Source organism: Piliocolobus tephrosceles, chromosome 5 (genome assembly GCF_002776525.5).
Source record: "Piliocolobus tephrosceles isolate RC106 chromosome 5, ASM277652v3, whole genome shotgun sequence".
NCBI lineage: Eukaryota > Metazoa > Chordata > Mammalia > Primates > Cercopithecidae > Piliocolobus > Piliocolobus tephrosceles.
Window position 1 is genome coordinate 99,255,965 of NC_045438.1, and position 12,269 is coordinate 99,268,233.

General features: G+C 35.7%; 1 protein-coding gene across 1 annotated transcript in view; it reads right to left on the reverse strand.

Annotated features, from left to right (window-relative positions):
• Positions 1-12,269, reverse strand: part of KCNQ5 (potassium voltage-gated channel subfamily Q member 5) — a 579,251-nt gene that overhangs the window by 140,841 nt on the left and 426,141 nt on the right. The window contains exons 4-5 of the mRNA XM_031935624.1: positions 3,033-3,208; positions 2,644-2,769 (exon numbers count right to left, since the gene is read on the reverse strand). Of these exons, the coding sequence (XP_031791484.1) occupies positions 2,644-2,769; positions 3,033-3,208 (302 nt within the window). The remainder of the gene's footprint in view (positions 1-2,643; positions 2,770-3,032; positions 3,209-12,269) is intronic.

Sequence of the window (12,269 nt, forward strand, 5' to 3'; positions counted from 1 at the left end):
TGTCCTTCTTAAAATGAATAGAAACAATGAGCTCTCGTTTGTTTGCTTTTTCTGTCTTTTTAGGTTTCAGACAATTTCATTAATGAGTCCGTTAATATCAACAAACCTGCCATGGACCAATAAGGCCTTAAAAAATTCTTCGAAGTTTGACATCTTATAAGATTTTTACTCTCATATTCAAGACTAGATTTTTTAAGAAAATAGAAACATAATTAGGTCATTCAGAAACCTGTTAAGTACGGGTTAAATGTCAGTCAAATTAGCACAATTGAAAGGGAAATCAATGAAAATGTTTCTTCCCCGGAAAGTCACAGAAATGACCTTTGAAAACCTGCTGTGTGGGTTATTCTGGCAAAAGAAACAAACTGGTGACTAACTGAGAGGTATATTAAGAGTTTCCCACACACTGTTTAACATACAATACAGCAATTCTTTTTCGTAATAAGGAGAAAAGGAAGACTAATAAAAAGAAGGATAATAAGCTGCCAGGTGAAACTCACCAACAACTGCATCTCAATGGGAAAAGGGGCACCTGGGTGCCTCAGTAAGTTAAATATATTAGAATTATCCAAGAGAAGCAAAATTAAACTTGAATTCAAACCATTGCTTTGAAGGCTGGGATGATAAACTGTCTTCCCCTTACTGGCAAGAAAAGCCTCCTGTTTTCTCAGTTTACAGTTTATCCCATCATGAGTCATAGATTTTCATTTGCTCTCTACATATAAAAAGTATTTTAAGAATGTCAGATGACTGCTCTCTTTCAAGTTTCCACTCTTCTTTCAAAATGCCCATTATTGCTTGTGAATAGTGAAGAGCAGCCGGAAACCACATTATTAAACCAACAGAATCCTTTGAAACCAATGGCATAATCTTGTAGACATTTACTCAGATAACCTAAGAAAAAAATTCCAATCTTTAGGTGAATGCATTTCTGATTTTTATTCATTTTGTTGCTGCTGTGCAATCAACAAATACAACAAGTTCTGCTTAATACAGCCCTGACAAATTTTCCTCATCTCTGACAAGTGTTCTGGGTCTTGCTGATGAGCTTTTGATGAGTAGTGGAACAATGCAAGAATTGGTAACTTAAATCTGTGCTTCACTAAACAAACAAAAAGCTTATCATTGTTTAAATCACAGCTTAAGAAAATGATATATTTTTATTTTGGCAACAATCTAGAACTCAAGAAATACTAAAGGTGGTTTAAAAGAGAACTTAAGGGTTTTTTTGGACCAAAATGATATGGACATTCGTTAGACAAGCATTTATAATCTACCTCCCAGTTTCAAATGATCCTCTCACTTCAGCCTCCCAAGTAGCTGGGACTACAGGAGCGTGCCACCACACCTGGCTAATTTTTGTATTTTATGTAGAGATGGGGTCTTGGCATGTTGCCCAGGCTGGTCTCAAACGCCTGAGCTCAAGCAATTGGCCCACCTTGGCCTCCCAAAGTGCTTGGATTACAGGCGTGAGCCACCATGCTTGGCTATAATTATTTTCATATAACTCCTCTTTGGAATACATTAAAGGAATAAAATAAAAATAAATGTATAAAATAAAAAGAAATGTATAAATTACATTTCTTTTTATGTCACTCCTATATCCTGTGACATTCTTATTAGGGCACAAGTTCCAATGACTGTTTTATAAATTCTTTACAATGCAGGGAAAATTTTTGCTTCAGTGGAAAACTATGCGTTGTTCAGAGTACACCCTTCCAGGTTTTTGGATTCTGATTTTACAGGGCTCTGCTCTTTTCATAGTCTTTGAGCTATTTTACAACTCTGTAAGTTGTTGATAACTGGTAGCAATGTGAAATAATTATTGCCTATGGACATGTAAATAAATTCTGCCTAGTGGAGGTTGAACTGACTTCCCTCCCACACTGCGGAAGGAGCCAGTTTTGCCTCTATTTGCACATTGATTTCAGTATTCCTGATCTTTAAATGTTTCTGTTCTTTGGATAGCGCTTTGAACTGGTTTTAACATCTTACTGGTTTCTTCATTAATAATGACTTAAATTTTAAAAATGAGTTAAATGAATGTTTAGCATGTGTTCATTTTCTATCTTTGTGAGAATCATGATTTTACTTTATTTATTTGGAAAATTATTCTTTAATAACAATTTAAAGAAAAAGTAGGTTTTAAGAGGAAAGTTTTGAAATTAGGTGACTATAATCTCTGATCTCACAGATGGTTACCGGTCTTCTTTTTCATTTCTTTGTGCTGTAATTTTATTCACAGCTTTCATTCATTTTTTAACCCTGGATAAACTTTTAAAGAGTGGAAAATCAATACAACAATTGATAATTTAAATTTGTGCTCCACAAAGTTAAAACAGATAAACTATCAATGTTTTAAATCACCATTTAAAAAATGATATATATTTATATATTTTATGTATTTTTAATTTTGGCAACAATCTAGCACTCAAGAAATATTAATGATGGTTTACAAGATAACTTAGTTGGCCCAGAAAGATGTGGAAAGCCTTTAGACAATAATAAGTAGTATGTATTTTCCATATAACTCTCTTTAGCAAGTGGATATTTTTATTGAGACCATCCATAGGAACCATTACATTGTATTAAAAAAAAACATTTCACAGCATGCAATAAATAAAAACATATTTGTATACTTACTGTGCCCCACCAGAGAGCATCTGCATATGTAGAAAACTCTTTATTGGCATCCTTTTCCACCAGATAGACAAGGAAAGATGAAAAAATAAGAACCAAAAATCCTATGTACCAAGCTGTGATTAATTCCTAGGTATAAAAGGAATGAAAGATTTTTAGAGGTGGGAAATCTTTGAAAAAGGAAAAAATAATTCTATGATGATTCTATTCACTTTACTGCTTCTTGAATGTTTATGATGGCTCTTAAATAATCCATTGCACGTCATGTCCCAAAATTGTTTTAACCAATTTCTGCAATGACTAAGTTTGCTTGTGATAGGTTTATTAAATATTACAGCGATCAATGAAAAAGTTTCAAAAATTGTTTTTTAAACTCAGAGAGCAAATCTTACCTTGCTGTGAGCGTAAACCACCGAACCCAGTAATTTCCAAGTGCCTCCCCTTCGGTCCATGCGCACCATGCGGAGGATCTGTAGGAAACGGAGACTTCTGAGTGCAGACGTGGCAAAAATATTACCCTGAGTTTTTGCAGAAACAACTGCTATTGAAGCGATAAGAACAATAGTATCTGAAAGAAACAGGTCAAAACAGCCATAATTAGCATGACCAGGAATTTTTATTTACCAGAACAATATTTTCAAAAAGTTCACTTTGACCTATTCAAGGCGCAAATAAACAGATCTTGATCCCCAGCTGCAGAGTGAAAAGGCAGAGAATGGGACCTACCTGTTGCTGTAGTTCTGACCCTTTGGCCATTCTGTGCTTTACCTATGCAATTTTGAACAACGTTATTATTTAACTTTCAACAGATTGGACAATGGGTTCAAAAAACCTAAGGTTTCAGGGAATGTTAAGACTTTGGGGCAAACTTTCACAATGTCTCTGGTTTCATCCTTTCTTCTGTGGCAAAAGGAGCTCCTGCCTCAGCCCCCAACACCACGGCTTCTGGGTGGTGTGACAGAGGCATCTAAATGTGTCCAGCCATAAAAGTGCCATGAGATATAATCATTTCTCTTGTTTTCCTGCTAAATAAGTTCGCATTTCCTTTTCCCCAAAATTCCCTAATGTGGCACCTGCAACTTTGCATATTGTTTAACAAAGGCCTCAACTAAGCTGAATACGCTATGCTTCTTGTATAGAGTATTCTTTAGGCCTGGTTCGCCAATTATGTGTAAGTTTGCTGCATAATTAAATAATATTACATTTGTTATAATAGGGTATGTAAGTATGAACACTGTGTATTGCAAGGGAATGAATACTTGATGTTTGACATATTGACATTTGACTGAAAAAATCTACCTTTTTGTAAGCAAAAAAGAGAAAAAGAGCATCTAATGAAAGCATAGAAAAGACAAAAGAGAACTTAATCACTCCACAAGTAAATATCTGAGTGATGGGAAGTAGGCTTTGAAGTGGGATAAGTGTAGTTGCGATGAATGGCCTCCTGAGGCAATTTTAATAAAATTTAGCTTGACTTTAACATCCTCAAATACAATTTCCTTCCTGCTCCAAGTGGGTTGTGTATGACTGGGCTTCCATACTCCAAAGAGGAGTTCCATTTCAAGGGTGTCACATTTGTAATGTTTCTGTCACCCTCTGGATTAACTGCCGTATGAGTGAGTATTCCTCATTCAGCTCATCCTTCTCCCTGCACTGAGAAAGGTCTGGTCTCCTGGTGTGGACTGAGAAGATCTTCTGAGCCTCTCTGCTGGTGCCCCTTTTTGGGTCAGTGCTTTGAGAGAAAGAATTTTCAGTGCAACTTTCAGCTGAAGGGCTTTTTCTTTTCTTTTCTTTTCTTTTCTTTTCTTTTCTTTTCTTTTCTTTTCTTTTCTTTTCTTTCTCCCTCCCTCCCTCCCTCCCTCCCTCCCTCCCTCCCTCCTTCCTTCCTTCCTTTCTTCTTCCTATCCTTTGACAGGATCTCTGTCACCCAGGCTGGAGTGCAGTGGAATGAGCTCCACTCACTGCGACCTCTGTGTCCCACCTCAGTCTCCCAAGGAGCTAGGAGTACAGGCATGCACCAACACACCTGGCTAATTTTTGTATTTTTTGTAGCGATGGGGTTTTGCCATGTTGCCCAGGCTGGTCTCAAACTCCTGAGCTCACATCATCTGCCAGCCTTGGCCTCCCAAAGAGTTGAGATTACAGGTGTGAGCCACCGGTGCCTGCTCTGAAGGACTTTTCCCATCAGATCTAAATGCATGTGCTTTTGTGGGTAAGTACTCAGAGAGCCAAAGAGAGTTACTACTCTTGGCAGCTGTTGGAAACAAGAAGAAACTAAATGTGTTGACACTGACACTAAAGACGTATTTTAAGTGAATAAAGGTCAGTTGCAAAACAGTATGTACAATGTGATTTTATTTTAATAGAAATATATATTAGTAGGATTAGAAAAAAAATTTGAGACTAGGCTGGGCGCAGTGGCTCACACCTGTAATCCCAGCACTTTGGGAGGCCGAGGTGGGCGAATCACGAGGTCAGGAGATTGAGACCATCCTGGCCATCATGATGAAACCCCGTCTCTACTAAAAATACAAAAATTAGCTGGGTGTGGTGGCACGTGCCTGTAATCCCAGCTACTCGGAAGGCTGAGGCAGGAGAATCCCTTGAACCCAGGAGGCGGAGGTTGTAGTGAGTCAAGATCGTGCCACTGCACTCCAGCCTAGTGATAGAGCAAGACTGCGTCTCAAAGAAAAAAAAAAAGTGAGACTATACACTGATTATTACTATTAATTATCTCTAAAGGTAGTGAGTTGGAATGAATATATGCATAAAGGGGCTTTTCACTTTCTAAATTATTAATTTCCACACGTTGGAAGTTGATAAGGACTATGTCTTTGCAATTAAAAAAACTTTATAAAAAGAGTTATGTGCAAACACATCTCTTGGTTTTCATCATGTGGAGGGATTTACTCCTGAGACTAGTGGTTTACAAAGAGACATTACTTATATGGCCCTATTGGATATACATTTTGCTTTTATATCATTGTAATTCTGCTTTCTCCCAAGTGTAGAAAGAAAAGAAAAAGATATACTGCCTCATTTACTGTGTTAAAATATTGGAAATACTAGAAATAAGTACATGGCTAGTAGAATTGCAGAAAATACTACACTTAAAACTTACTATGTGCTTGGCATTTTCTTTAGTTCTAAGGTTTTTTTTTTTTTTAATCAACATTACCTTGTTTAATCCTTATAATGACTTTATGTGTTAAGTATCCCACAGATCCCATTTTACATATGAAAAAAGTGAGGCAGAAAAAGCATATATTGTATTCATTTTTTAAAAAACTCAGCTATCAGTTTATTAGACTACAGTACAAAAAGTGTGCCATAAAGTTAGTTCATTAGAGAAAACCTAGAAAAGTAAGAGAAAGATGGTTGATTTGAGACAATTTAAAAAATTATGCACATGGTGAATCACAATCTAAATGTTTGAAGTTCCAAAATATGCAAAGGTAACCACAGATTTGATTTAATACCCTCATTGTAATTCGGATCAGACGAGAATGTTAGAGTTCAGTAAACTGAAATCATAGATAAGCAACCAAATGGCAAACAGTGAGTGCAGTCACAAAAACGTTTCTGGTTGGGTTACAGTCATCCACCGGAATTTTGCTGTCAGTACCACTTAGAATATTTCCTAGGCTAGTATTTTACAAGTTATAAGTAATCTTATTTTTATTTCTATTTACATATTTATTATTTTTGTGATCCACTATTTCATAGAATGGCAGTTCCACAGCGTTGGATCATTGTTTTGTTCACGAATGTATCCTAAGTACCTAGAACAGTGCCTGAAATATAGTAGACACTCAATAAATATTTATATAAGATAAATTAGATTAAAAAACACTTAAAAGTTGCCTGAGCTTTGTTCTCTTACCATATCAATGGCTTAATCACTGGGATATCAGCCTAAAATACTCAAGTTAATCAAAGGATCACTTCAATTTTCAGCACAGAATTCTACTGCAACATAATTGTTATAGCTATCATCCATTAGAGTTTATTTTAAAATCTCCCTATTATTTAAAGTATATGCATATATATTAAATTGGGGGAGAAGCTTAAGTTGTGCAGTTAGTTAATTGTCTAAAATATTTTTTGAAACGTAAGAAGCTTGTTTTTAGTGAAGATAACACATTTTAGTATGAGGTAGAAACTATGGACAGTCCTTGAAGCTCACTGGCTTCAGGTTCATTTGTTTATCCATTTATGCATTAAGTAGTTAATTGACTGTCAAGAATTACATTAGACACTTGTATTAAAAATGAATATTCAATCATTCTTCTGACCATCCATCCCTCACAATTATTGATCAAGTGCCTACTGTGTACCAGGCACTGTGCTAAATGTTTTATATCTTGCAATGATTCCAAATGGGGAAAATTTTGCCTTCCTGGGACATTTAGCAATGTCTAGAGACATTTTGCATTGTCATAGCTGGGAAGGGGGTTGCTATGAGAATCTAGTGGTAGAGACCAGGGTTGCTGCTAACCATCCTACAATGCCCAGGACAGCCTCCAGAACAAAGAATGACTCAGCCACAAATGTCAATAGTGCCAAGGCTGAGAAACCCTGATGTATATTATTTTATTTAATTCTTCAAGCCACCCTATGTAGTAGATGGTATTATAACCTTCTCTTTCTTATAAATGAAGAAATTGAGGCTCATAGTGGTCAAGTCCCTAAGGCCCAACATGTGTAAGTGATTGAGCTGGCCCTTACTTGACTCCAAAGCTATGTCCTTAAGAATTATGGTATACCACTCCATCCAGTGTGGGATAGGGGTGGAGGAGGAACAGAAAGGGGGAGGCTATGAAAGCAGGTGGATAATAAATCAGGAATAAATTGTTATCGCATAAAGCATTCAGAGAAGAGAAAAGTGCAGGGAGGAGAAAGCAGAAATAAAATGATGCTGAAAAACAGATGGTCCTTTTATGGCTGCTTCAAGAGAAAATGGGGCTAGAGAAAGAAATAGAACTGCTAATAAACAAGGAGGAGCTCTAAGTCGCATGAAAAAAACAAACAAACATGTAATCTGGAACTCTTAAAATCTACCTCTCCCAAAGGAAACAAATTAGAACAAGTTGGGAAGTAGTGAAGAAAGAGCTATTGATTACAAGCAGCCCAGTAGATATGTGAAATATAGGTTTACAAGGTATTAGGAAGTAGGTTCACAAATTTACTGAATCACTTAGAATGATTTACACATGAATTCTTAAAATTTGAGGTGACTGCAAAGATTTGAACAAAATAAATACTATAACGATATTTAAGACACATAAGGACTGTGAAAGAGCTTAATTTTAGATGCCACTGGAACTTTGCTCAAGTATTATTTAGTCAGCAAAATCAATATGAATTGATCACCATGGACCCTGTCTAAAAGGTGTTAGTCACTGAAATACCAAAAAAGTCTTCATTATTCACATTCAAAGCTTCCATATTGTGAACTCAAGGATTGGGTTAAAGCAAGGCCAATTGTACATCTGAACATGATGGACTATGTTTTGTTGCTACAATTACACTATATAATGTATGTATTAGAAAGTATAACATGGCTCAATGTAAAAACACAAAGAAAAGAACTAAATCATCTGGGTCAAACAAAGCATGGTTGAACACTTTCAAACTAGTAGTTACAGGGACAGTTAAATTCTCTCGAGGTAAGTAAGCCACAAAGAGGGTAGATGTTGACTTCTAGAAACTGTCTGGAGACCTCAGGCTTTTAAAATTTTTGAAAATTAAGTTATTCTAGAGTCTCAGAAAGTTTTCCCTAATAACTAACATAAATTTACCTCTTTCCTTTAAAGTCACTTCATCTTGTTCTCTCTGGGATAATCAGAAGTGCAACAAAAACGATGTTCTTAATGTTTATATCCCCCTCTCCGACATTTTTTTTGTTCCAGTTCTTTGAATTAGTGGCCTCACTATAAGCTAAATTTTGAATAATTTTAATAAAATATACATTTTAAAGTTATAAAGTAAAATATCAAAACAATACAAATATGTATAAGGTAGGACACTAATTTATTTAATTAACCAATTACCTATGCTATAGTTTGGATATTTGACCCTCCAAATGTCATGTTGAAATGTGATCCCCAGTGTTAGAGGTGAGGCCTAATCGGAAGTGTTTGGGTCATGGGGCAGGATTGCTTATGAATGGCTTGGTACTGTCCTTGAAGTAATGACTAAGTTCTGGCTCTACTAGTTCTCTTAAGAATTGGTTGTTAAAAAGAAAATGGCACTAATGTGTTGTTAAAAAGAAAATGGCACTTCATCTCTCGACATGTGATCTCAGCATATGCTGGCCCCACTTCACCTTCTGCCATGAGTGGAAACAGCCTGAGATTCTCACCAGAAGCAGATGCAGGCACCATGCTTTTTGTACAGCCTGCAGAACTGTGAGCCACATAAACCTACATTCTTTATGAATACCCAGCTTTGTGTATTCCTTTATTATAACACAAATAGACTAAGACACTTATTAATGAATTTTTAGGTTACTTTTTGTTTTGCTATTAAAATGATGCTGAAATGTATAGTCCTGTACATTTATTTTTAGGATAAGGAATTTAAGGCTAAATTTCTTGAGACTGAATTGTTGGAATATTTTGATTTGTGATTGACATCAAGATGCCTTCAAAATGATGGTACCAATTCTCACTAACAATGTGTGGAAACACTTATTTCTCTCTCTCCTTGCTAATAAAAAAGAATGCTAACAATGATAAAAATAGTACTGGTAAAAGCTAATGTTTACTGTTCACTACGTGACAGACATGGCTCTAAGCATGTTCATGTATTACCTGGGATATAATAAGTCTTCAGTCTTTGCAAATACAGTAAGCAAAACAAAACCATCCCCCTCCTGTTTTAGACTCCTGGATTTCATGTCATTTTTAAGTCACAGAAGTTAAGTTATCTAGAATGATTTTTGTCCAACCAAGATTATAAAAATATTCTTCTATATTTTATTTTGGCATACATATGCTTAGTTAATGAATTTATGTTTACTATTCAGAATAGTCTTTGTGGCAAAGGTAGCTAGCTGTCTACCACAGATATGTGCTTCCCTTCTAAGGTACAGCATTATCTCCGAGAAGTGGCTGCCTATTCAGAGGTCTCATTTCCCGGGACCCCTTGCTTCTGGGTGAGGTGAGGTGACTAATTCTAGTTAGTGAAGATGAATGGAAATGATGTATGCCACTTCCCGGTTGAGGGCAAGCACATATGGCTTATCACTTTCTCTTTTTCTATGTCAGTTGCAGTTTGGTACTAAGAATGCCCTTAGAAGCCATACGCTGAAGATGGCAGTGCCTTTGTCAGCCTGGGTTCCTGAATGACTGCATGGAACAGAGCCTTTACCATATACGACAACCCCAAACAAAGAACACCTTTATTGAACTATTACACAGGTAAGAAGTAAACTTCTATTTTATTTAGTTACTAGAATTTGGAGATTTGTATAATAACTAAGCATTACTCTAACTTATGCAATCATTAGCTTTAATGGAATTTTTGTTTGTCTCTGTGGTGAAGTAGAGAACGAATCTTACTTTTTATCCCATATGAAAGTCAATTTTCACAATACCATCTAAATAAAAACTCTGTCATTCTCCAAATGTTTCCACGTACTTATTGAGAAGCCTATTTTGGGATTCTATTACGTTTTATTGCCTATTCCTATATTAGTGTGACACTAATGTTATTCCTTTTCAAAGTAGTATCAATTATTGTAAACATATTAATTTTTCCCACGTGAATTTCAGAATAAATGAATCAAGTTAAACAACAAAATTCTGATACAGACCACATATTAAATTTACAGATTAACATCTCCTTCTTTATTGTCTTCCTCATCTCATATCTACTGAGTGGTTTACTTTTATTGATTCTGCATCCATAATATGTTTCATACCTAATTTTCCCTTTCCATTTATCCTGTCTCCTCCTTAGTTCAGGCCTATGGTACTTCTCTCTTGGTCATCCCTACAATGTATGGCCTGGTTTTCATTCTCCTGTTTTTCCTTTCTCTAAACCACTTTGTATTCTACTACCACATGAAAATGTTAAGATGATTAGATTGCCTCTGTGATTTTAAAAAGGTCTTCCTATATGTAGAACAAAGATCAAATTCTGCTACCTGGCATTCAAAGTGCTCTATAAAATGCTGCTGCTCTGCCTGGAAGGCCCTTCTCCCTTCTTTGCCTGGCTAACTTCTGCTTGCTTCTGGAACTCAGCACAGATATCAACCAGTCAAGGCCACTTGTGCCCAGAGGTCTGAGGTATGCTGCTGTCATAACAATTATTACCCATGATTATACTAGTAGTCTGTTTACTTGCTGGTTTTTTCAATTCCATACATTAAAAAGAACTCTACACAGATTGAAATGCAAAAAACAAAGCCAGAAAAAAATGGCAACATATATGATGATTAACAAGAGATTAATATCTTTAATATATAAACTTAAAACACTAAGAAAACATGCTAGTAGAAAACTGGACAGAAGGCACATACACAAATTTACCCTAAGAAGAAATAACAATGACTAATTAATATATGGAAACAAGTTCTTTACAATTTCTAGTTTTGAAATTTAAAACAGTAGAAAGGTGCCATTTTATCCTATCAAACTGACAAAGTTTAAAAAAATGAACCATCAATGTTGGTAAGGCAGAGAAAAAAAAGCTATTTGATGAAGATTTTCTGTAAGAATAAATTGGTATGATATTTTTTGGGGGAGCAATTTGACATTATTTGCCAAAACCATTAACAATGTGAATGGATATTATTTCAGGAATTTAAACTCTAGGGATGTATGATAAAATTGTAGATGTTAACAAAAGTTTGCATCAGCATACTTATTAAACTATTGTTGTTTTCTCCTCCCAGCTCATACCTAACACTATTAGTAATAGTATAAAAAATGAGAACCAATCCAGATTTCTAATGAGGATGGATTAATAAAAAAACAACATGGTATATCCCTTCCAGAGCATGGGCTGTGGTGCTCAGGTGCCTGAATTCCAATCCTGGCTCTGCCGCTTAATAGCCAGGTTACCTGGTTAAGTGACTGAACTTTAATAGCTGGGTTACCTGGTTAAGTGACTGCCTCAGTTTCTTTATCTGTAAAGTGTAGATAATAAAGGCACCTATGTCATAGGGTTGTAAGAATTGAATAAGTTAACTGTGAAACATTTCAGTGCAATACTAACACACAATACATTTGAGCTAATTTATTGTTACTATTATTATTACCACAAATGTGATACAACCACAAAACATCATGTCTTAGAAGAATATTGTGAGATAAAATGTTTCCAAACAACATTATTTAAATAATTGATTACATAGCAGGATAGCAAGATTTCAGTTTTGCTCTCCAAAAAGATCATGTTTTTTTTTTTTTTTTGAGATGGAGTTTCCCTCTTTTTGCCCAGGCTAGTGTGCAATGGCATAATCTCAGCTCACTGCAACCTCCACCTCCTGGATTCAAGTGATTCTCCTGCCTCAGTCTCCCCAGTAGATGGGATTACAGGCACCCGCCATCATGCCCAGCTAATTTTTGTATTTTCAGTATAGACGGTGTTTCACCAAGTTGGTCAGGCTGGTCTTGAAC